Below are 23,093 nucleotides of genomic sequence, written 5' to 3' on the forward strand. Positions count from 1 at the left end.
TTGCTGATACTTGTTTTATTTATTTATTTATTTATTTTTTGGGGGGGTCTTTTGTGTTTCCATACAAATTGTAAAATATTTTGTTCTAGTTCTGTGAAAAATGCCATTGATAATTTGATAGGGATTGCTTTGTTTAGCATAGTCATTTTCACAATGTTGATTCTTCCAATCCAAGAACATGGTATATCTCTCCATCTGTTTGTGTCATCTTTGATTCCTTTTATCAGTATCTTATAGTTTTCTGAGTACAGGTCTTTTGCCTCCTTGGGTAGGTTTATTCCTAGGTATTTTATTCCTTGTTGTGCAATGGTAAATGGGATTTTTCCCTTAATTTCTCTTTCTCATCTTTTGTTGTTAGTGTATAGGAATGCAAGAGATTTCTGTGCATTAATTTTATATCCTGCAACCTTACAAAATTCATTTATTAGTTCTGGTAGTTTTATGGTGGCATCTTTAGGATTTTCTATGTATAGTATCATGTCATCTGCGAACAGTGACAGTTTTACTTCTTTTCTGATTTGTATTCTTTTGTTTCTTTTTCTTCTCTGATAGCCATGGCTCGGACTTCCAAACCTATGTTGAATAATAGTGGCCAGAGTGCACATCCTTGTCTTGTTCCTGATCATAAAGGAAATGCTTTCAGTTTTTCACCATTGAGAATAATATTTGCTGTGGGTTTGTCATATATGGCTTTTATTATGTTGAGGTAGGATCCCTTTATGCCCACTTTCTGGAGAATTTTTATCATAAACAGGTGTTCAATTTTGTCAAAACCTTTTTCTGCATCTATTGAGATGATCATATGGTTTTTATTTTTCAGTTTGTTAATCTGGTGTATCACATTGATTGATTTGTGTATATTCTAGAATCCTTGCATCCCTGGGATAAATCCCACTTGATCATTGTGTATGATCCTTTTAATGTGTTGTTGGATTTGGTTTGCCAGTATTTTGTTGAAAATTTTTGCATCTATGTTCATCAGTGATATTGACCTGTAATTGGGAGTATTCCTCCCTTTGCAATTTTTTGGAAGAGTTTGAGAAGGATCGATATTAGCTCTTTATTGAATGTTTGATAAAATTTGCCTGTGAAGCCATCTGCTTCTGGGCTTTTGTTTGTTGGAAGATTTTTAATCACAGTTTCAGTTTCATTACTTGTGATTGGTCTGTTCATATTTTCTGTTTCTTCATGGTTCAGTCTTGGAAGGTTGTTCTTTCCTAAGAGTTTGTCCCTTTCTTCCAGGTTGTCCATTTTATTGGCATATAGTTGCTTGCAGTAGTCTCTTGTAATCCTTTGTATTTCTGTGGTGTCAGTTGTAACTTCTCCTGTTTCATTTTTAATTTTATTGATTTGAGTATTCTCCCTTTTTTTCTTGATGAGTCTGGTGAAAGATTTATCAATTTTGTTGATCTTCTCAAAGAACCAGCTTTTAGTTTCATTGATTTTTGCTATTGTTTTCTTAGTTTCTATTTCATTTATTTCTGCTCTGATCTTTATGATTTCTTTCCTTCCAGTAACTTTGTGTTTTGTTTCTTCTTCTTTCTCTAGTTGCTTTAGGTATAAGGTTAGGTTGTTTATTTGAGATTTTTCTTGTTTCTTGAGGTAGGATTGTATTGCTATAAATTTCCCTCTTAGAACTGCTTTTGCTGCATCCCATAGGTTTTGGGTCATTGTGTTTTTGTTGTCATTTGTTTCTAGGTTGATTTCCTCTTGGATTTCTTCAGTGATCTCAGTTATTTAGTAGCATATTGTTTAGCCTCCATGTATTTGTGTTTTTACAGTTTTTTTTTCCTGTAATTGATTTTTATTCTCAGTATTGTGATCAGAAAAGATGCTTGATATGATTTCAATTTTCTTAAGTTTAATGAGGCTTGATTTGTGACCCAAGATGTGATCTATCCTGGAGCATGTTCCGGGTGCACTTAGAAAGAAAGTGTATTCTGCTCCTTTTGGATGGAATGTCTTATAAATATCAATTAAGTCTATCTGTTCTAGTGCGTCATTTAAGGCTTGTGTTTCCTTATTAATTTTATGTCTGGATGATCTACCCATTGGTGTAAGTGGAGTGTTAAAGTCCCCCACTATGATTGTGTTACTGTTGATTTTCCTTTTTACGTCTATTAGCATTTGCCTTATGTATTAAGGTGCTCCTTTGTTGGGTGCATAAATATTTACAATTGTTATGTTTTCTTCTTCGACTGATTCCTTGATCATTATGTAGTGTCCTACCTTGTTTCTTGTAATAGTCTTTATTTTAAAGTCTATTTTCTCTGATATGAGTATTGCCACTCCAGCTTTCTTCTAATTTCCATTTGCATGGAATATCTTTTCCCATCCCCTCACTTTTAGTCTGTGTGTGTCCCTAGGTCTGAAGTGGGACTCTTGTAGACAGCATATATATGGGTCTTGTTTTTTTATCCATTCAGCCAGTGTGTCTTTTGATTGGAGCATTTAATGCATTTACATTTAAGGTAATTATCAATATGTATGATCCTATTACCATTGTCTTAATTGTTTTGGGTTTGTTTTTGTATGTCTTTTTCTTCTCTTGTGTTTCCTGCCTAGAGAAGTGCCTTTAGCATTTGTTGTAGGTCTGGTTTGGTGGTGCTGAATTCTCTTAGATTTTGCTTGTCTGTAAAGTTTTGATTTCTCTGTCAAATCTGAATGAGATCCTTGCTGTTCAGAATAATCTTGGTTGTAGGTTTTTCTGTTTTATCCTTTTATATATGTCCTTCCACTCCCTTCTGGTGTGTAGAATTTCTGCTGAAAAATCAGCTGCTATCCTTATGGAGATTCCCTTGTATGTTATTTGTTGCTTTTTCCTTGCTGATTTTAATTTTTTTTCTTTGTGCTTAAATTTTGTTAATTTGATTAATATGTGTCTTGGTATGTTTCTCCTTGGGTTTTTCCTGTATGGGACTCTCTGTTCTTTCTGGACTTGATTGACTATTTCATTTCCCATGTTAGGGAAGTTTTCAACTATAATCTCTTCAAGTATTTTCTCAGACCCTTTCCCTTTCACTTCTTCTTCTGGGACCCCTGTAATTTGAATGTTGGTATATTTAATGTTGTCCCAAAGTTCTCTGAGACTGTCCTTATTTCTTTTCATTCTTTTTTCTTTATTCTGTTCTGTGGCAGTTATTTCCACCATTCTATCTTCCCGCTCACTTAATTCGTTCTTCTGCCTCAGTTATTCTGCTATTGATTCCTTCTAGTGTATTTTTCATTTCAGTTATTGTGTTGTTCATCACTGATTGTTCTTTAGTTCTTCTAGATCCTTGTTAAACATTTTTTATATCTTCTTGATCTGTGTTTCCATTCTATTTCTGAGATCTTGGATCATCTTTACTATCATTACTCTGAATTCTTTTTCAGGTAGATTGCCTATAGCTTTTTGAATTAGTGTTTTTGTTTTCTTTTACCTGGAAGTGGAATTTCTGGATCATGTGATAGTTCTATTTTGAATTTTTTTGAGGAACCTCCATACCGTTTTCCAGTAAGTGCACCAATTTACATTCCCAGCAACAGTGCATGAGGGTTCCCTTTTCTCCACATTGTCACCAACACTTGCTGTTCTTTGTTTTTTTGATAATACCCATTCTGACAGATGTGAGATGGAACTACATCAAACCAAAAAGCTTTTGCAGAACAAAATAAACCATGATCAAAATGAAAGGCAGTCTACTGAATGGGAGAGGATATTTTCAAACAATATATCTTGTAACGGGTTGATATCCAAAATATATAAAGAACCTATAAAACTCAAAATCAAATAAGTAAACAACCCAATTAAAAAATGGCAGAGAACCTCAATAGACATTTTTTGAAAGAAGACATGCAGATGGCCAAAAAGCAAATGGAAAGCTGCTCAACATCACTAATCATCAGGGACAAGAAAACTGAAACCAAAATGAGATACAGCCTCACATCTGATGATCCTTGTTTTTTAAGAATTACACCTCAGGGACCATCTGAATGAGTCATAGGAAACTTGGGGAGGTGTATTATCTAGGGAATAGGCTAAGCTCCTGCAACAAAGAGACCCAATATGCACTGTTTCATTAAGAAAGAGTTTATTTCTCTCTCACCTAATAATCTGGAGGTAGGCAGGTTGTTCCACAGCTGATGGGTAGCTCTGCCTCTTGAGATTATTTAAGGCCCCACAGTGCCCTTGTCTTCATTGAAGAACTTGACTTAGTACCACAATATCCTGCTTCTAATCTGAGGGAAAGGATAGTGGAGAGCAATTGGTCTCCTTTTTAATAAAATCTGGATTGTAGCACATATCACTTCTACTTATATCCTTTTTGCTAGAACTGAAGTCACCTGTCCTCTTTAGCTTCAATGTAGTTTCTAGTTGGAGAGCCATGTGCCCAGATGAAAGTAGGGAGTTTTATTACTAAAAAAGAAGATAATTATTGCTACTGGAGGACAGTGAGCAGTCTCTGCCACAGTAGACAGTTCATCATTTTGAATTGTTCTTGATCTTCATTGCTGAATGCTTAGCATATAGCAAATGCTCAATATATATTTGTTGAATTAATTAAAGTGATCAGGAAGCTGGAGGCAGTCCTTAGCCCAGGAAGGAGCACTTATGGAGAAATCCAAGTCATGAAATGGGAGAGACATCAGCTTGGTAGGATTAGATGTAAGGCTCCTGGGAATGGATCAATCAGTAGTGGAGATTACATAGCTTCTAGTAAGGTGAAGTCTAGAGATAAGCTTAGACAGTTATGTGAATCTTCTGTGCTTTATCCAGGGATAGTATCCTCACTTAAATAGTTAATATAATTTAGAAAAACTCATAGGAGCAGGAAAAACTCCACAAGGAGGGTAAGATGGGATGGGAAAGGAAATGAGGGTGAGTGGGAGTTGGGGCAGTATCCAGTCTGCTAATGGGGAAAGTCTAGTAGCCCCCACAGTTCAAAGGCAGGCAGACATCGTTTGATGGATCTAGCATTGTGACACTTTCTGGCAGGATTCATCCATTCCTGAGGATCAGCAGAGAGAATTGGCAAGATTGTGACTGAGCATCAGAGCCTCAACCAAGCAGATGGGTGTGCAGGGCAGAGTTTCGAATTCTAGGCTGGGAAACTGAAGCAGCAGCTCAACTGTGTAGACTGGGCCAACATAGCAGGGCTGGGAAATGATTCATTTTAGAGGCTGCACAAATTCTCAGAGATTTTTTTTTTTTTTTTTTGGTTGTTGAATCTCTGAACAGTAAGACTTAATTCTGAGCCTCACTTCTAATTTTCTGACATCATTATCATAACTGGTTCAGAAATGGAGGGGAGATAGATATAGGGCTTGGGGAACAAGGGCAGAGGTTGACATAAAGGCTGGTGTCTGAGACTCCAGATTGAGAAACTGATTATACTATGCCCCGTGTCCTTTGGTACTTTACAATGTTGTTTTCTTACTTGCAGTGAAAATAATAATCATAAAAAATAGCACAATTTCAGTAGGGTGATAGATCATGATAACATATTTTGGCATCTTGTTATTCTACAATAATTTAATTATTGTAATTAAAGAAGGATAAAAGCAGAACAAATTCCCAAAATTGATGTCTTAGGTCAAATTGGCCCATTAGGTGGAAAATGAAATTGTGTATTTTAGCACTTCAGCTCTGCATAATTGATGGGGCACTATGTACTATCTCTTTGGCTATTCAGCAAAGATTCTGTTAGAATCTGCTTGTGCAATCTGAGGTTGCACAATATATAACCTTCACATTTTATAGATGTATACGTATCTTAGAGATCCCTAGTCTTTATTCTTGTCAATTAATAGGTTCAATTGAATGTTGAAAATATATCACCTTGATTCTGTATGTTTTCTTCCTTCTTTTTATACTAATAAATCTACTAAGCCAAGCTCAACACTAATATATGTGTGGATAAAAAGATAGAATGGACATATTATTTTTTTCTCTCATCCTTCTCAGGGACTGTATGAATATTTGATCAGACTTCAAAGAAAATGAAGGAATGACTTATGATTCACTTTTCACTTAAAAAACTAATTTATATAGATTTCTTTTGAATTTTGAGTATTCTCTTAATAGGTAAACATTTTAGAAAGAGTAATTATATGTGTATTTAAGACATAGCTAGGTTCTATATATGGGATGGTTTACAAGAGAAAAGAAAGATTACATAATTGATGAATTTCTAGTCTTCACTAGTAAGGTGAGTAGTTTGTTAATTTAAGCAATGACTTATTCATCATAACTGTATCAGTATAGGAAGGTGCAGTTGAGCCTCTTCATCTACTATTAATGGTAAGACCAGTGAAAACTCAACTTTTTTCTTTTTTTGAAAGAAATTCAAACATTTCAATTATTCAAGTTTTTAGTGGCTTTAGTCAAGGCAAAAGCATGTTTAGTAAATTACGACCATCTATGAATTTAATTTTCCTTGTGTATTGAAGACATTGGCTTGTGATATTAGGTAACACATTGTATATAGTTTGGGTTCAATTGGATATAATATTTTGGACTATTTTAAATAAAGGTCTAGCAAATTACTAATTCTCAAATCTGCTACATACGTTCAGATGATGTTGTTGAGGCTGCCGTCCATAAGTAATGAGGTAGGATCAACAGAGGAGCGCAACCCGTCTACTGAAGTTGTGAATGATGTTGTCATCATCACATCATCATCATCGTCATCACCATCATCACCATCATCATCACATCATCATCATCGTCATCAATCATCATATCCCCTTTTATTTGCTCAGTATTTGATCTGTCTTTTTGATCTTATTCTTGAGCAGTATTGTAGTTGAGAGAAGAGATGATAAAGAGGACTACTGTTTTGGCTCATTTAAATTCCTAATTTTGCTAGTAACAAAACAGCTGCTAATTTCACTGGTGAAGTTCTGAGGGACTGCTAAACACTAGCCAAAAGCATTAATCTGATTATAAACTCAAGCACCAATTTTAATTTTAATCTACAGTGAGGATTATGACAGTGAATTAAACCAAAATATTCATACTGGTTGATCACTGCTGCTCTGTCTGAAGGAAATTGTACCTTGGAAACCAATTATTATCAGAAAATTGCTTGTTACCATGGAATCAAACAAAGTGGAATAACCTTAATATCTTGTCTTATGTCTGTTATGTATATAATTTTAATACTTTAATTTTAAGCTTCAAAGTATAGAGGTGTCTTATTATTTGCAGCCCCTTTACACCCTGACCACATTTTGTTCTACTTTTATTAATGAAAATTCCAATGATTTGTTTAAAGTCAACTATTTAGTTGCTAAATCCAGGAGTAGAATCTGCTATTTGTTTTTGTTTCTTTGACTAGTTAGTAGATGCTTTAGTTTCTCATTTCTGATTATATTCATGTATGTATGTATATTTTTATGTGGATATTCACAACATTAAGCCAACAAACATTTTTTGTAAATAATACTTGAAGATACATATGTTTATTATGCATTGAATCAAATTACAATTAGCTGTAGATTTGAAAAAAACTTTTGAGATTGTTTTGGGGGCCAATGAAGGTATATTTCCAAGCTGACGTCCCAAGAGTATGTTCTTTCACTTAGGAACGTAAAGGGCATGTAGATGTCTAAAGGGTGAGGATGTGGCATCCTTAGATGTGAATTTGGTGATGAAAAAGTTGTGGATTACTCGTATATTTTGCCCAGTAACTTTTTGAGAAGAATTATTTTAAAATTGTCTTTTTAAAGAAATTTTGTTTTTAAAATTTAGTGCCATTTACATCTCAGTAGTTTCAAATATCAGCTATTATGTGTTACAAATAGTTTTGTAAATCTGAAAAACCGAAAATAAGAAAAATATATTTATTTAATCTTCAGAATATACTTTTTATAGAAGTTAACTTAAAATCAGGGCTTGCCTACTCTCTAGAGTATGCATCACCATCGTGTTCCTGTAATGACAGGAAGCTCCCTGGCTTGGGCTGGGATCCAGGCTCTGCCACTTGAATTTGGTAGGTTCGTTCCTATATGCCCTCATAGTTGCCTTGGATAGTTCTGTTGCAGGAGGTCATCTAGAGGATGTGACCGCCAGTTGACCCACAAGCTAGACCAAGGCAATCAGAGGCTCCTCAGCCCCTCCCATCCTTGAAATGTACATTCCACTGTTCCCACAGTGGGAGCCCTTTTCAAGGATGCAGCTGCCTTGAGAGAGCAATGTGTTGTTGAGACCATCTGGATGATATATGTGACTGAACCCAGTTAAGACTTCTATATAAACTTTTAGGATTCTGGTAGGTGAGTGCGGAGATCTATTCATCTTGCAACTGCCCAAGACAAGCCTGGTGTGTAAGTTCTTTTGTTTGTTAAGCCTGCTACCTACCAATCTGGAGTGATCTGCCTCTTTCTGTGGTCTCTCCTTGCCCTCTATGTATGTGGCCAGTTTCAGATTTCACTCAGGAAGTTCCCAAAGTTTTGAACCAACAGCTCCTAGTATAGTAAGTTGATAGAAATCAGCTCTGATTTTGAGCCGCTTATGGAGATAATCACAAGTGTCTTGGTTTCTCTGTGCCTCTCTTTCCTCATCCGTAATTGCTCTTACTGTGGAGCTAATAATTCCATTTATTCAAAGTTGCTGTGAAGCTTCAATGAGATAGTTCCTGTTGAAGGACTTTGCAAACTGCATATGTTGTGTTAATCAAATTTTAATGGCTTTTAAAGTTGCTGTTATTATTTTGCCTTTAAAGTTTTGGACTGTAAATGAATGGATGTATTGAAGGGAGAGTAAGAGCATGAACAACAACTATAGTAATAGTTCTAACTTAATGTATTTCTAACCTGAATTTAGAAGACAACAACTTTTCATAGTTAGAGACTGGGGGAAAAAAAGGATAATTTGGTGAATTTTGGAACATCCTAAGTCAACCATTCTATGCCTGAGATTAGATTGTTTTTATAATTGAATCTGCACGTGGTGTTTTTGGTAGTCTGCTTGTGTGGCGGGAAATCAGTTTAGGCTTCTACACACTTCAGACAGGATAAAGCCCTGTCAGGGGGCAGAGACTTACTTGATTCACGATGGCAGTTACAGTGATGCAGTTTAAGTGCAAAAAAAGAAAAAGAGTTCTTACCGATTGCTTTATTAGAAGATGGACAGATCTCTTCTCTTTACTTTTACTGCTAATGCACTAAAAATACTTAAAGAAGCTCCAACCTGATTCTTTTTCAGTGAACATCCGTATTTGCTCGCACAGATACACTCACTGTCAGCTACAGTCTGTTTTAGAAGAAAACCAGTCTGTCTCTCTCCATCTCGCCCTCACTCTCTTCTCTCCCCTTAACTATGTGTGGGGAGTACACTGCATCCACATATAAGCTCATCACTCCATTCTGGTAGCCCCATGACTAAAAATGAATATTTTGATATAATTGCTTCTGACCTGCTTCATTATTTATTAATAATTGCTTGAAAATGCCACTCGTTATGTTCTTAGTGGGATTTTTAGGCTCTGCGCACAATAAAAATGGAAAACATGGAAACAAAATTTGTTTTAAACTCAAGCAGCTCTCCAGTGAACAGGGCCTAATACAGCACGGGCATGCTGGTAAGTTCTTCTGTAAGGCTTCCTAGTAGCATTTAAAGACCCCTTTTCGCAGCCTTTTTTTCTATAAAAAGGCAGTTCAAATGATCTTTGTCAGTCCTTCTTTGAAAAGAAATTCAGTTTACTTTGATTTTTGTCCGTGAAAGAATGATCACTCACAGTTCTCCAGAAACGGAGTGGTAGGCAAGATTTATCTTAAGAATAATTTCATTGCCAGAAACTTTTATGTCAATTTTCATATGTGAAAACTGGTATTTTGTGGCTGAGTTTGTGATGCTTAGAATGAAAGTAAGCTCAGAAAATCACCACAAGGGTATTATGGCTCTTGGTAGTTTTAGTGGGTTCTACAGTATCATTGCTTGTAAGAGTAGTAATCATATGTGTCATAATCCTAAAAGCCAGCACATGGTGCTGTTACTTGCCAAACACAGCTAGTCATCTGCAGAGCTGGCACTGGAAACTCATTATTCTGGGTTCAGAATTTGTTCTCATAACCATCACACACACTCTATTTTTTATGTGTGGTTCCTAACAGGAGGCTTGTAGAGAAATTGCTTAATACATACCTGAATTTAATTATGAGTTCTGAAAACTGAAATGATAACAAAAATAAAGTAAAATTATTTTCACGTGGTGGTTTCTTTGACTTGACTTTCTGGTGAGGACTAGAGTTGGATCTTAGAGTAATAATCTCAGGAACTCAGAAGTCTCTCTGAACATTATATAATCTTTGAGAAGAAAATAGAAGGCAGGAGTGCTAATTTTACAAATTGGAAAACAGAAATGCAAATGGAGAAAGTGACCTTTCTTAAAATCACTACTAAGCCACTCACTTAAGGAACTGAAAATGTTATATAATTACTGTTTTCTGGATTATCTTCTGTGTTCTTTCTGTTTGTGAGTGGCAGTAAAGCATGGATAAGGGTACCACATTCAGGAGGCAGGACAGTGTAGTGGAGGGAACACTGGACCAAAAGTTGTCTTCCCTATTACACCTCCAGCATGCCAGGTGCTTTGGCGTGAATCACAAAATTGTTCCTTGGTTTGCTTCTCTCATTGAAAAAGGAAATAATAATAGCTGTCCTCATTAAGCTACATGAGAATAAAATGGAATGTGGATTCAAAGGGGAAAGTATGTTATTTATACATTTTTGAAGGACAAATGTTGTATAGTGCCAGATGTGCAGCATTTTATGGTACAAGTATAAAGTTATATATGTTGTCCCTGCTGTGCTTATAGATTTCGTGTTTTTCTGGTCCATCCTTTTATCCTCCTCTCATTCCTATAATTTCTGTAATTTACTCATAGGCACACCTATGACTTTAGATACTGTATTCTGATGACCTCTACATTTGTACTGCCAACCTTGACCTCTCTCGAGATCAGATTCTGTAGTGCCAGCCTCCTAATGGACATGGCCACATGCACGTCTCAGAACACCTCAGAGTGACCATTTCTAAAACTGAAATCCCATCTGGGTACCATCATGCTCCTACTGCATTTCCGTTCATTCAGTCTGTCAAGCTAGAAACTTTGGATTCAATTGGATTCAATTTTCTCGATGTTTGCATGTGTTTTATCAGTGACCAGATTCTTTAGATTCTGCTTTCTAAAAATCTCTTGAATTCTACCCCTCCTAATTTTTTTGAAATTTACTTACAGAGTTCAGGCCCCCATCAAGTCCTTCCCGGACTCAGGCATAATGAATTCTTGAAAAACATGTTTTTAAGGGGGAACACTAGATTTAAATATCATTAGGGTGAGGTAAGGGTTGGTGGGAAATGATGTTCTGTTGACAGAAGGCTGAACATTATTATACTTCCTATAGGTGCTCTCTCTGTCTCGTTCAGTAACTTCTCTTCACCTGTGTCCTGCACCCGTGGGCTGAGGATGCCTGATTCATGCAAGCCCCAGTGTTCAAACCTCTAAACAGTGAACTTGGTTAATCAGGGTGGAAAAAAAAGAATTTCATTGTTCCTGTCATTAGTCCATTGGCTGAATGGAAACTTCTGCAGGACATGTTTGGTATTGGAGGGTCTCTTCTTCCTGCAAGTCACCCTAACCCCCATAGAGGGAGCGGAACAGGAAGGTAAAGGGCTGGGAGGAGAGCTTGGACTGGGTGAGAGAGGTTGTCCTGAATTGTGAATGAATAGGCTTAAGACTAAGGTGGAGAGACCCTTTGGGACCCCACTTACCTCCCTGGTGGGATGGTTTTGCCTTGCAGGTCTCCTTAAGCACTTCCTTAAGCATCTCAATGCAAATAATCATCTGGTGTTCACTTCGTCTTTCTCATATCAGCGTTCCTGAGAGGCAGTGAAAGAACCAGTAAGTAGCTCTGTAACACCATTCCTAGTGAAAATCAAAAACATCAATTTGATTTGGGAAAGGTAGTTTAGGGATGTCAAAATGCGATGTTTGAAATATGTGAAATTTAACAAAAAGCTAATGGTCACCTGAATTGCCAGTCTCTCAAGAGTTTTCCCTATGTTCAATTATTTTTTCTTTCTTCATATAACCTTCCACGTGGCTATGAGAGAAAATTTTCCAAAATGCAGTTTGACCAATTTTTTAAAAAAATGGTATCCCTTCAACTACACTTGCCTTCATCATGTTTTCAACCATGGTGATTTAAATTTTTATCAATGATACTCAAATGTAATCCATTTTTAGGTCCTTCTTCCTTTTATCATAAGGTCAATCTTCACGTCATTTCATCTGAAAACAAAACAAACAAAACTCCACAAAAATAATACAGCCTCTCAATCCTTCTCACAAATCTGACTCCAAAAGCAATGGAGAATAATATAGAGCTTTAGTGGAGGTTTTCGTTGTATACCAAATGACAAAACTTTCTAAAAATCCTCTTTAAGTATCTCTTCTCTAAAGTTCCATGTTGTCAGGCAGTTGCCACACTTTTCTCAATTTCTTTCCTCTCACTGTGAGAGCTCAAGCTCCCTGGGCCACACCTTCCCCTCTCTCTGTGGCTCTGGTCATCATTTCTGTATTCAGCGTAGTCCTTCCTCTGTCTCTCTCATTTGCGACCCCATCTATCACCCTGCTCAGCGAGACAAAGGATGCTGCTCAAGCTCTACCTGCCTGAAAAGGGTCAGGGCGGGGGGAGCATAATAAATAATTATAATTCAAGTGTAATTTGCCTTTATCTATCACATTAAAATGAAGTCATGAAGTTTGTGAATGAATTACTTGTATATAAATTGGAGTGGATTAAAAATTAACACTAGATAAACTCTTCTCACAGAGTCACATTTTGTGTACCTCCTTTAGGAAGCAGAAGGTTCTGACACTTGGAGGAATTGGATGGTATTTCTGCAAAGCCTGTTTTCTCTCTGATGGAATCTGGGGAGATGCTGTTACATTTACCATGGCTGACATTGCAGATTATTGTTATGCTTTTGAATTGAGAATATTGACTAGAACTGAGAAAGTTTCTTTTTGGAAACTAGGAAGTTTCTTCTTCCTAAAACTTTGAACCAGTATCCTGGGCCCGACTTCATTGCTCTGGATTAGGTGCCTGTTCCTGAATCACTTACTGCAGACAGGAATAGGCAATGCTCTGGTGGGTCAGGGTACTTCTAGCACAGAGGAAGCCATGGGTTCTGTTTCATCAAGGTTGTGGTTCTCAACCTGATTTCTTCTGCAGTGTTCCCAAGGAAATGCTGGGACATGTGGGGGAGAACTTTGGGTTGTCACAATGACTAAGATTGGGTGCCACTGGCTTTCATTGGGCTGGGACCAGGGGTGCTAAAGGTTTTGCAATGCATAGGAGAGTCTTCCACAGGATGGGTTATTCTCTCCAAATGCCAGTAGCTTCCCCATTGAGAACTCCTTATCTAGTCTATCCAGTCTAAAGCACAGAAAAGAGGAGAAGGATTTGATAACAACAAAAACTGTGTTTCTGGCTCCCATCAATCCTTTGCACACAGCATGAATAGGAGAGTGTTATGTTCCGTTAGCAGATGGCTCGAATGATAGGTTTTTCCTGTCCACTAAACCCACTTCTATCCCTGGTTGTTTCTCATGTATCCTCTGGGTCCTGAGGTTGGAGTGCAAGACTAAACCGCAGGGAAGTGCAGGGTAAAAATCTGCTCTCCCACTCAAAGCTCTCTTGTCGAGGCATTCTTTAAGCCTGGGGAGAAGAACATGGGAATTAAGTTCTATGTATTTCTTTCAAAAATATGGTAAGATAATTTGATCTTAATGTTTCATCCACTGCACAGAAGGCTGAGAGTGACTAATTTCAATGATCTTTTAAAAAATCTATTTATAGCAAGCCTTCTGGCTGCAGATATCAGTGTGGAAGGTGGCACATTGATTGAAATCCAGTTTTCTGTCACAAGGTGTCAGAAAAGCTAAATGGCTCTATCATGGTCTTCTAGGTTCTTTTCTCGGAAGGACATCTTTTGTTCAGTGTTGACACTGATGTGTCTGTGGTCTCCAGGATATAGGAAGAGTGTGAGAAGAAAACTTGGGAGCTCACTTCTTCAAACAGGGCTCTTTGATTCTTTGCCTCAGAAACACTTTGAAAAAAGATCCCTGAAACATAAGCTCAGTCATTTATGTGGTTTACTGTCCTGTGTTATGTGTAGCAAAAAGTCTTTTTGAACGAATTTACCAGAAGAGTCTGGAGCTTGGTATTTATCAACAATTAAAGATTCTGCCTGTACAGGATGCTTTATAAAAAAACCAAGTTCTGTTCTATTTACTGTATGTTTCTTTTTTTAGATACCCCCAGAAGTATAAAAGCTTCCACTGCTGCAGCCGAACAGTTTTTTCAGAAGCTAAGAAATAAACATGAATTTACTGTTTTGGTGACCCTGAAACAGACCCACTTAAATTCCGGAGTGATCCTCTCCATTCACCACTTGGATCACAGGTACGTGAGGCTGCTGGAGTTTCCTGTGTTTTCATTATATATGGCGAAATTAACACATTAAAAAGAAGTAAACAAAAACAAGATATGCATGATTGGTTTAAAACAGCAAGGATAATTTTACTACATTATGCAAAATCAGAAACACAAGTAATTGAGTTCAGCCTAAAAGCAGGAGGGGCTGCTGCTTTTGACATTGCTAAGAGCACAAAGTCACCATTCCTAAAACCCATGTATTAATTACTAACTTCCTCATGAGATATCTTCCTCAATGTTAAAGTTAAACATACTTCCTCTTAATTGGTGAGCAGTTAAGAACAAAACGGCCATATTCTGTTTCTTTAGGATAGTGCCTGGGTTTAGAGTTTAATAGTCTTATAATTTTAATCACGGACAGATAAATTCTTTCTCAACTCACTTAGTCTCTGGCAGTTACCAATGTATTCTTGGATGTGTACTGAATCAAAGTGCTGTCTAGTGTTTCCTAGCTTCTCGCATGTGTAGAAGCATGATTAGGAGAGCTGGTGGGAGTAGTGAGGAGGGGAGAGGAGGAAGAAGAAATTCATTCATGACACTTAGCATGTACATAAATTGCTACTAAATAATGTCAAACAGCTTAAAGTGATTCCTTCTTGAAAGAATAACCACACTTCTGACAATGAAAGGTCCTTCATGTTCATCTTTTGAATACCCACTTCATGACTATCTGTGAACCTTGGGCAAGTCACATAACCTCTCTGTGCCTCAATTTCCTTACCTGTACTATAGGGATAGTAATAGTATCTTTTTCATAGGTTGTTGTGAAGATTAGAGAGTTTATGTATGTAAAGTGCTTTACATATGCAAGAGATTTAATGGTCCTGTTCAGATGTGGGCAGAAACCTCTTTTCTTGGTTTCTCATATCAAAGATGGGGCAGCCTGGGACTTTGCAGATCTTTACTAAATACTGAAAGGGTAAACAGAAGCAAATTTATGTGGAGAACAAAATATAGCAAATTGACACGGAGAGCAGGGTTCGTGATCACATTCTACCTAGATTACTCTTGGGGATTTAAGGCTCCTCTAATTGCATCTTTAACCCCCAAAGATTGGCATAACTTCCCAGGCCCCTCACTTGGGTTTCTTTCCTCTCAGGGTTTTGGCCTGTGTTTTGAGAGGAGGGTGCCATCCTGACATTCACCGGGTAACTGACTTGGGCTCTTCAAGACAGAGAAAGAAAGGAAGAGGTCCATCTCCAGGGGTTGGCTAGGGCTTTTCCCCTCAGGATGTTCCTGGTCCTCATCTTCAGGTTATTGCTATCAGGGGAGATCCTCGCTTACAATACTGCGACCCTGCTGTTCTCCACTGGGCTTTAGGTAACATGATTCACATACAGCAAAGGATATTGTTCCTTCACAGAGGAGCTTGATTTACTGCTGATTATTTCTGCTTGCTAAGAAAATTTCCCCTGTATTTTGGGCACTAGATTTTTCTAAGCTCTGTGACTTTTTCCCACTACCCCATTTGTAGAGACATGGAAATCGCCCCACCTTCTTCCAGATGACATCTCTCAGGACCATTCCATCCAGATGGTCGATGTTTTTGTTGGTCCCTAGAGTTGAATATATTAACTCTACAAAGGTTTGACCAGCATGGACTTCTTATAATCTATGCACTTTCCATCTGATACTTATTAAAATAGTTTGAAAATATTTTTTAGCACCTTAGACATAGTGAGGGTGTGGACCACTGAAACACCCAACCTTTATCAGGTGGGTCCTTGAAGGAAGATTTGCTGTCAGACAGATCCTATCTTACTGTTCCTATAAAATAGATTTGTTAAAGTTATGTGTAGGGCTTTATATTGACTTATTTCAATTAAAAATATTTATTTTTTCACATTCACATAGCAGTATATTTTCATTGTAGAAAAGTTGGAAAACTGACAGGTGTAATGAAGTAGGAAAACTCATACAAATCATATCACTAGAAGAAGACTGGTGTTGAAATTCTATCATATTTTAATCCAGTTTTTTTGTCTGTGTGTGGAGATATGCCATATTTTTTTTTGATCAATTCCTTCCTTTTGGTTACTTACCTCATTTACTTTTTTAACTTTAGTAAATAACACCATGACGAATATATTTATACATAAATCTTTGTGCTCAGCTCTCATGCTTTCCAGTTATTCTTGTTAAATTTATTATTAATTCTATAATTTCTTGTTTTACCTATTCATTCTTCCTTTGTATCATCTATAAATATGATAACATTTTAAGCAAACGCCATATTTGAGATATAGAATATTTTTCTATGATACTAAACATTGTTTATGTTTGGAAGGCACTTTGCATTTGCTTAGTAAGCCAACAGTTATTAAAGGCTAACTGTGTGCCGGGTGCGGTTCTCAGTGTATTCCATAAGTTAGTTCATTTTATCATCAGTATTCGATAGTGGTTCAGAGTGCAGATCTGGAGAGGGACTTCGTACATTCCAGTCATAGCTCTAAGACTTACTGGCTTTGTGACCTTGTGTAAATTACTTACCTCTTCTGAACCTCAGGTTCCTCATCTGTAAATCCATATAGTGCTTGATAACACTAGAGAAAAAAATTCACAGAAGTCCCATCATATGGCAAGGTCTTTCTTCTTATTATCATTTTACAGATAAGGAAAACAAGCCTTAGAGAGGTTGTTAAAGGCTCCCAAGAGTAAGTGCAGGTAGGGCTTAAACTCAGGTAGTATGATTGTAGAGCTGGTCTGCTGGCCCTCTGTGATGTGCCTTCTCTCAGTGTCTGAGGTTGTTAGACAAGCTTCTCTTCTGCCTGTTGTTTCACAGCATCACCTATCTAGTTGGTGACAAAGTCGGGACCCAAACCCACTTCTTCTGATTCTTTTTTTTCTTCCAGTTCTATTGAGATATAATTGACATGCAGCGCTATATCAGTTTAAGGTGTACAGAGTAATAATTTGACTTACATACATCGTGATTATCACAATAAGTTATAGTGAACATCCATTATCTTATATAGATACAAAATCAAAGAAATAGAAAAATAATTTTCCTTGTGATGAGAATTCTTAGGACTTTCATAACAACTTTCACATATAACACACAGAAAAGTTAATTATATTCATCATGTTGTATATTATGCCCCTAGTACTTACTTATCTTATAACTAGGAGTTTGTACCTTTTGACTACCTTTATCCAATTTCCCTTACCCCCAACCTGACCTTTGGTAACCACAAATCTGCTCTTTTTTTCTATGAGTTTGTTTTTGAAGTATAATTGACCTACAACACTCTTAGTTCCTATTATACGACATATTTATGTATATTTCAAAATGCACCACAATGATTTTAGTTAAGATGTCATCGTACAAAGATATTACATACTTACTGACTATATTCCCCACACTGTACATTTCACACCCGTCACTTGTTCATTTTATAACTGGAAGTTTGTACCTCTGAGTCTCCCTCAATTACTTCTCTTCTCCCCGCAAACCTTCTTTCCTCGGGCCACCACTTGTTTGTCTCAGTATCTATAACTCTGTTTCTGTTTTATTATGTTTGTTCATTTGTTTTGGTTTTTCGGTTCCACATGTGAGTGAAATCATACAGTATTTGTCTTTCTCTGTCTGCCTTATTTTACACTCAGCATAATTCTGATTCTTGAGTCTGGTATTTTTACGCATCCACTCTGATATCTCCTAACCTCCCATCACCCTCACAGACCTTATGTTTTGGTTTGTATTGTCATTTTTCCTGTTATTGTTGCTGAAGTTATCTTTCTTTCCTTAGTCTTATTCTCACCCATCTCTTTAGTTTCATCATTTCCTGAACACTTATTTAGTCTCTGCTTATGTTCACAAAAAATTAAAGTGATTTATAAAGATATCTACAGGACAATAAGATAAAAATAAAATGAAATATGCAAATCATGGCAAAGAAAAAAAATAGACACCCAGTTATATGATTAAGGAAATGCAACTATTCTTGGTTCTGAGACCAGGACATATTTCTCCTATGATCTTTTATGGCAAAATATAGTGAGTGCCTTTAGAAGAACAAGTTCAGAGGACTTCGTGCCAGCTGGTGGCATCAGGCCACGGTGCACTTCCGAAAAAGCAAACTTACACCGATGCCAGTAACACGCATCTAGGTGTGAAGGTGTTTGAAGTAGTACTGCCTTCAAGGCCCTTGTGCACGAAAGTTCTGTGCAACCAAGTTTTACAACTCAAAATGCCAATAGCACATCTGATATGAAACCCTGATAAAATACCACGTCCTCCAGGCAATATTCCATATAGATTGCTTCCTCCAGTGTCTTGAGAATAATATTGAATTCAAGTTAGACTTTTCTGATAAATACCCAACTTGCAGCTATTCTTTGTTGACAGTTAAGTGAGAGTTCAGTGTTGAGCCTTGACAGCAATTGAGTTGGAGGAAATACTGACATTTTATTATAAAAATTGAAGGGGAGCCAAACAAGGACATGCCTGAACAGAAGGTACACACATCCACCTGTGGTGGCTGAAGTAGGCAGTGCCCAAGGGCAGGGCCAGACTTTTCTGGGAAAGTAATGTGGGTTCTACTCTCATGTACTGATGGATGGATCCTTTAGTATATGGAAATTTTAATTACGCTACAAATTTGAAATATTACATATATATGTACTTCTAGTGAATTTTACAAATTAGGAAAATCACAAAGAAGAAAGCAAAGATCACCTGTAATTTTCTACAAATACTTTCAGTTATACACATCTACTTAAGATGTATGGATATACTCTTTTTTAAAAAATTGAATCACACTGTACATAATATTTTATAACTTTAAAATTTAACAAAATGTTTTGAGGATTTTCCCATGCCGATAAACATTTGTTTATAATCTATTTGTTAATGACCAAAGAGTATTCCGTTACTGGATGCAAAGGAGGGGTGGGGAGGGAAGAATTGGGATTTTGGGATTAGCAGATACAAACTATTATATATAGGATGGGTAAACAAGAACCTACTATATATTCAATATCTTGTGATAAGCCGTAATGTAAAAGAATATATGTGTATAACTGAATCACTTTGCTGTACAGCAGAAATTGACACACCATTGTAAATCAACTATACTGCAATAAAATTTAACAAGCCAAACTATTCAAAAAATGTCAAATTTTGATCAGTAGAACTACCTGAGGTAGCCACTAAGATGACTAGTGTGCAAAGTATGGTCCTGGGTAAGAGAATACATTTATGTGCTTCAAAGGATGGTTAGCTGTAAACCAGTTAAATGTTGAAAAATGCCCATCAAAATAAGCAGCTGATGTGTCATCCTTTAACTGGCAGTGATTAGATGTGGGTCCAGCTCTCTGTCAGGTCTGTCCTAGTTCATGGAAGAGCTCGTCCTCAGGCGGAAGGAAGCTCATTTCCTAGTTGCTTTTGGGAGTGGGTGGGGTGAGGTCATGGTGCTCCCCTGCCTGCAGGTTCTTGCCTGTTTGGTAGGAGATTCCCCTGTGAATTAGGCTTTGTGAGTTTGACCACAGAGTGCCCGCTACAGAGCAAACGCTAAATAAACATTAACATTATTACTAGAGATGATGGGAAGCGGCTTCCCTGTTTCTTGCGTGAGTCCCTGACTTCAATCTCATCCCCATGGGGTTGATGAAAGTGAGCTATCCTGAGATATGCGGCTGTTGTGCAGCTTGTTCTGACGCCAAATGAAGTAGGCAGAAGTCACTGAGAAATAGAGAATGCGGGGTATATCAGCTCCAGCACTGGCAGAGATGGAGAAAAGTGATATCATTCAGTAGGAGTATAAATGTCAGGCACAGTGGCCAGTCTGTTCATCATCTGTGTCTTACTCCCTTTCCTTCTGCTTGTCCAAGTCCTGCTCACACTTCAGAACTTCACTCACAGCTCCATGAAGCTTTTAGTGACCGTCCCAGTTTACATTAATTTCTTTCTCCAGGTTTTTCAATCTGGGGCACTCCTTTTGGCATTCTAACATTGTTGTTTCAATGTTTCACATATATATATGTGTGTGTGTTAATTGCATATGAGACAGTAAAAAATATCATTTACTGGCTTTGACTGCAATTTTAACAAATATTTATTAAAGATTTTTAAAATTCCGCTTGTAATTTAAAAAATTGGCAATACATCCTGCGGTTCAAAATTTAAAAGGCACAATATGATAGAGAAAAAAATCTCCCTCCATCCCTGTCCCCAGCCACCTCATGTCTGTCCCTGGGGGCAACCACTATTATCATTAAAGACATTTTGAAAATAAGAAAAGTCAAAAGAAGGAAATGTCTCTCAGCCAATCAGTGGCGTGCTGGAGAGGACTCCTACCGGCTGACAAGAATTGAAACTTTGTGAGCCAGCTGACATTACTCTTGTAGCTTGAAGTAGGCTATGGACATCGGCAAATGCTACAAAGCAGAGCTTTTTGAAAAATGTATTTTCACAGATAAATATTCTTTTTTCATCTCTACTTTTTTCATATTTCTTCTATATTTCCTATGGATGAATGAACCAATATCTTAGAGTTATTTCTCCAGAGAACAGAAAGCCAAATGTTGAACATTCACCAGCACCACTGCCTGTAGTTTTGGCATCTAGAGACAACCGCCATAAGACTCCAGGATGTAGCTTTTTAGTCCCTTTCCCAGGTATACTTGTGTGTTTGTGTGAAATTTTATGTGGTTGACAACAATTTTTTATTACATTTTTTTTTTTTGCTGTGAAGTATTATGCATTAAACTTGCATACTCCATTTCACCTGCCGTGCTGTCATACAAAGTTAGATGCTAAATAGATATTTGGTGGATGAAAAAATTAGTGAAAGATCAAGAGAAAGATTAGCAGGGATCACACCAGGGATCACACATGACATCACAAAGTCTTCTCCAAGCTAGGGCAAAGGATGTGGAGAATGTTCAAATTGCTCTATTGATGCGGGATGCCTAATCTATCCTGAAATGTCATTAGCTCTAGGTGTGAGGATTTCACTAACTGGCAGGCGCCGCCTCCAAACGACTGTAAGTCAGGTTCTTAGAGAATAACGACACCTGTAATGAGCTGTGTAGCAACGTCTCAGCCACTGTGTGAAAGCTGGAAACTTAATCACATGACTTTGTTGGTTTGGGCATATGAGACTAATGGACGCACTCTGGGTTCTGTGGTGTCTGAAGTGAGCTGAGAGCAAGATGGCAGTGGGAAAGGCAGACATCACAGTATCTTGGGCTTGGAAGTGGGCTTAAGTCACTTCTTGATACTGAAACACAGCTTCAAAGTGACATCATTATGAAGCTACTGAGAACCTCATCTGCTGTGAGCAGAGCCTCATTTGGCCTCCCAACCTGAGATACTGGTTTCAAATGGTGTTTTTCAGCTAGGGGCTGCAGTTAAAAACTGGACCACAAACTTCACATGAGCACATTGTAAAACGATTGTTGGCTCTTCCACCATTTCTGTGTTTGTTTAGCCAACATCAGTATTACCTAAAAACTACAGGCAATAATATATGGTACTTTATGTCTGAAAGAATTAAGACACTTAGGCAGATCAAAGGAGTTTTCTCATCATAACAGTTTTCCTTTGTGTTTTGAAAGGAAAAAAAAAAAAACAAAGACTAGAGAAATAAATTCTAAGATATTCGTTCACTTATCTATTTGTACAAGAAATATAGAAATGTGAAAACAGTAAAGGCTCAGTGAAAAGTGAAAGTATATTTGTAAGTAAAAATGAATGAGAGAATTTCCCCAAATTCCAAAAAGACTCTGTTCTCTTTTTCCATGTTTTACAAAACTGCAGTTTCTTCAGGATAAATGAAATCCTGATGTTGTCCCTTGGTGTAGGTTTGGTACAGTCCCCTAGATTATATTCTGTGGTTTATAATACTTCTCATTATTTAAGATAGTCTTGGGATTTAGATATATAAATTGTTTCTCATGAGATTAACATTAGGAATTTTCCTGATATGCAGATATTATCTATGCTTCTAACTTTGAATGTTTTGCAAATAGCATACATGGAAGTAGTTTGTGGCAATAGGTTTGCAAATATATACAAAACTCTCTTTCATTTTGCCATCATTTTCTATATTAATAAACTTGAAGTGAAATAAATGAGATTTTTTTCCTACTCTCTTAGTATTAATTATTATACATTTTGGATGAGTAGGAATGTATTTATGTTGAGGCTGATAAAATGTATCTTCATATTTGTGAGTGCTTGTCATGTATTAAGCCATTTCTTTCTTGATATTGCTAAGTAAAAATTAAACTTACTGGCAGTATTTGCTTGGCTTAATGGTTCTGAACTAAAAGATGGCTGTTTATTATGGATAAAATTAACAGACTACTACACTCCTTTCTTTTTGGTTGCACTTCACTTAATAAATAACATTAAAAATTATGATTTATAAATTAAAATTTCAAACCCAAATTCTACATAATTAAAAAAATCTTTACTTACATTTTATTCTCTTAAAGTTTGTTTCTATATCATTACTTATAACAAAACTGCATCTTTAATGTGTATTTTAATGCCTCCCTTATTACTAGGAAAGTTACAATTTATATTCTAATGTGGTTAAGCATACACATAACATTACAAGGCAGGTGATTTGTTCATCAAAGACACTCAACTGAA

General features: G+C 36.8%; 1 protein-coding gene across 1 annotated transcript in view; it reads left to right on the top strand.

The window, feature by feature from the left end:
• NELL2 (neural EGFL like 2) overlaps positions 1–23,093 on the top strand; it is a 334,778-nt gene that overhangs the window by 59,868 nt on the left and 251,817 nt on the right. Inside the window, exon 3 of the mRNA XM_057701965.1 lies at positions 14,308–14,458. Within this exon, the coding sequence (XP_057557948.1) occupies positions 14,308–14,458 (151 nt within the window). The remainder of the gene's footprint in view (positions 1–14,307; positions 14,459–23,093) is intronic.

Source organism: Hippopotamus amphibius, chromosome 12 (genome assembly GCF_030028045.1).
Source record: "Hippopotamus amphibius kiboko isolate mHipAmp2 chromosome 12, mHipAmp2.hap2, whole genome shotgun sequence".
NCBI classification, from domain to species: Eukaryota; Metazoa; Chordata; class Mammalia; order Artiodactyla; family Hippopotamidae; genus Hippopotamus; species Hippopotamus amphibius.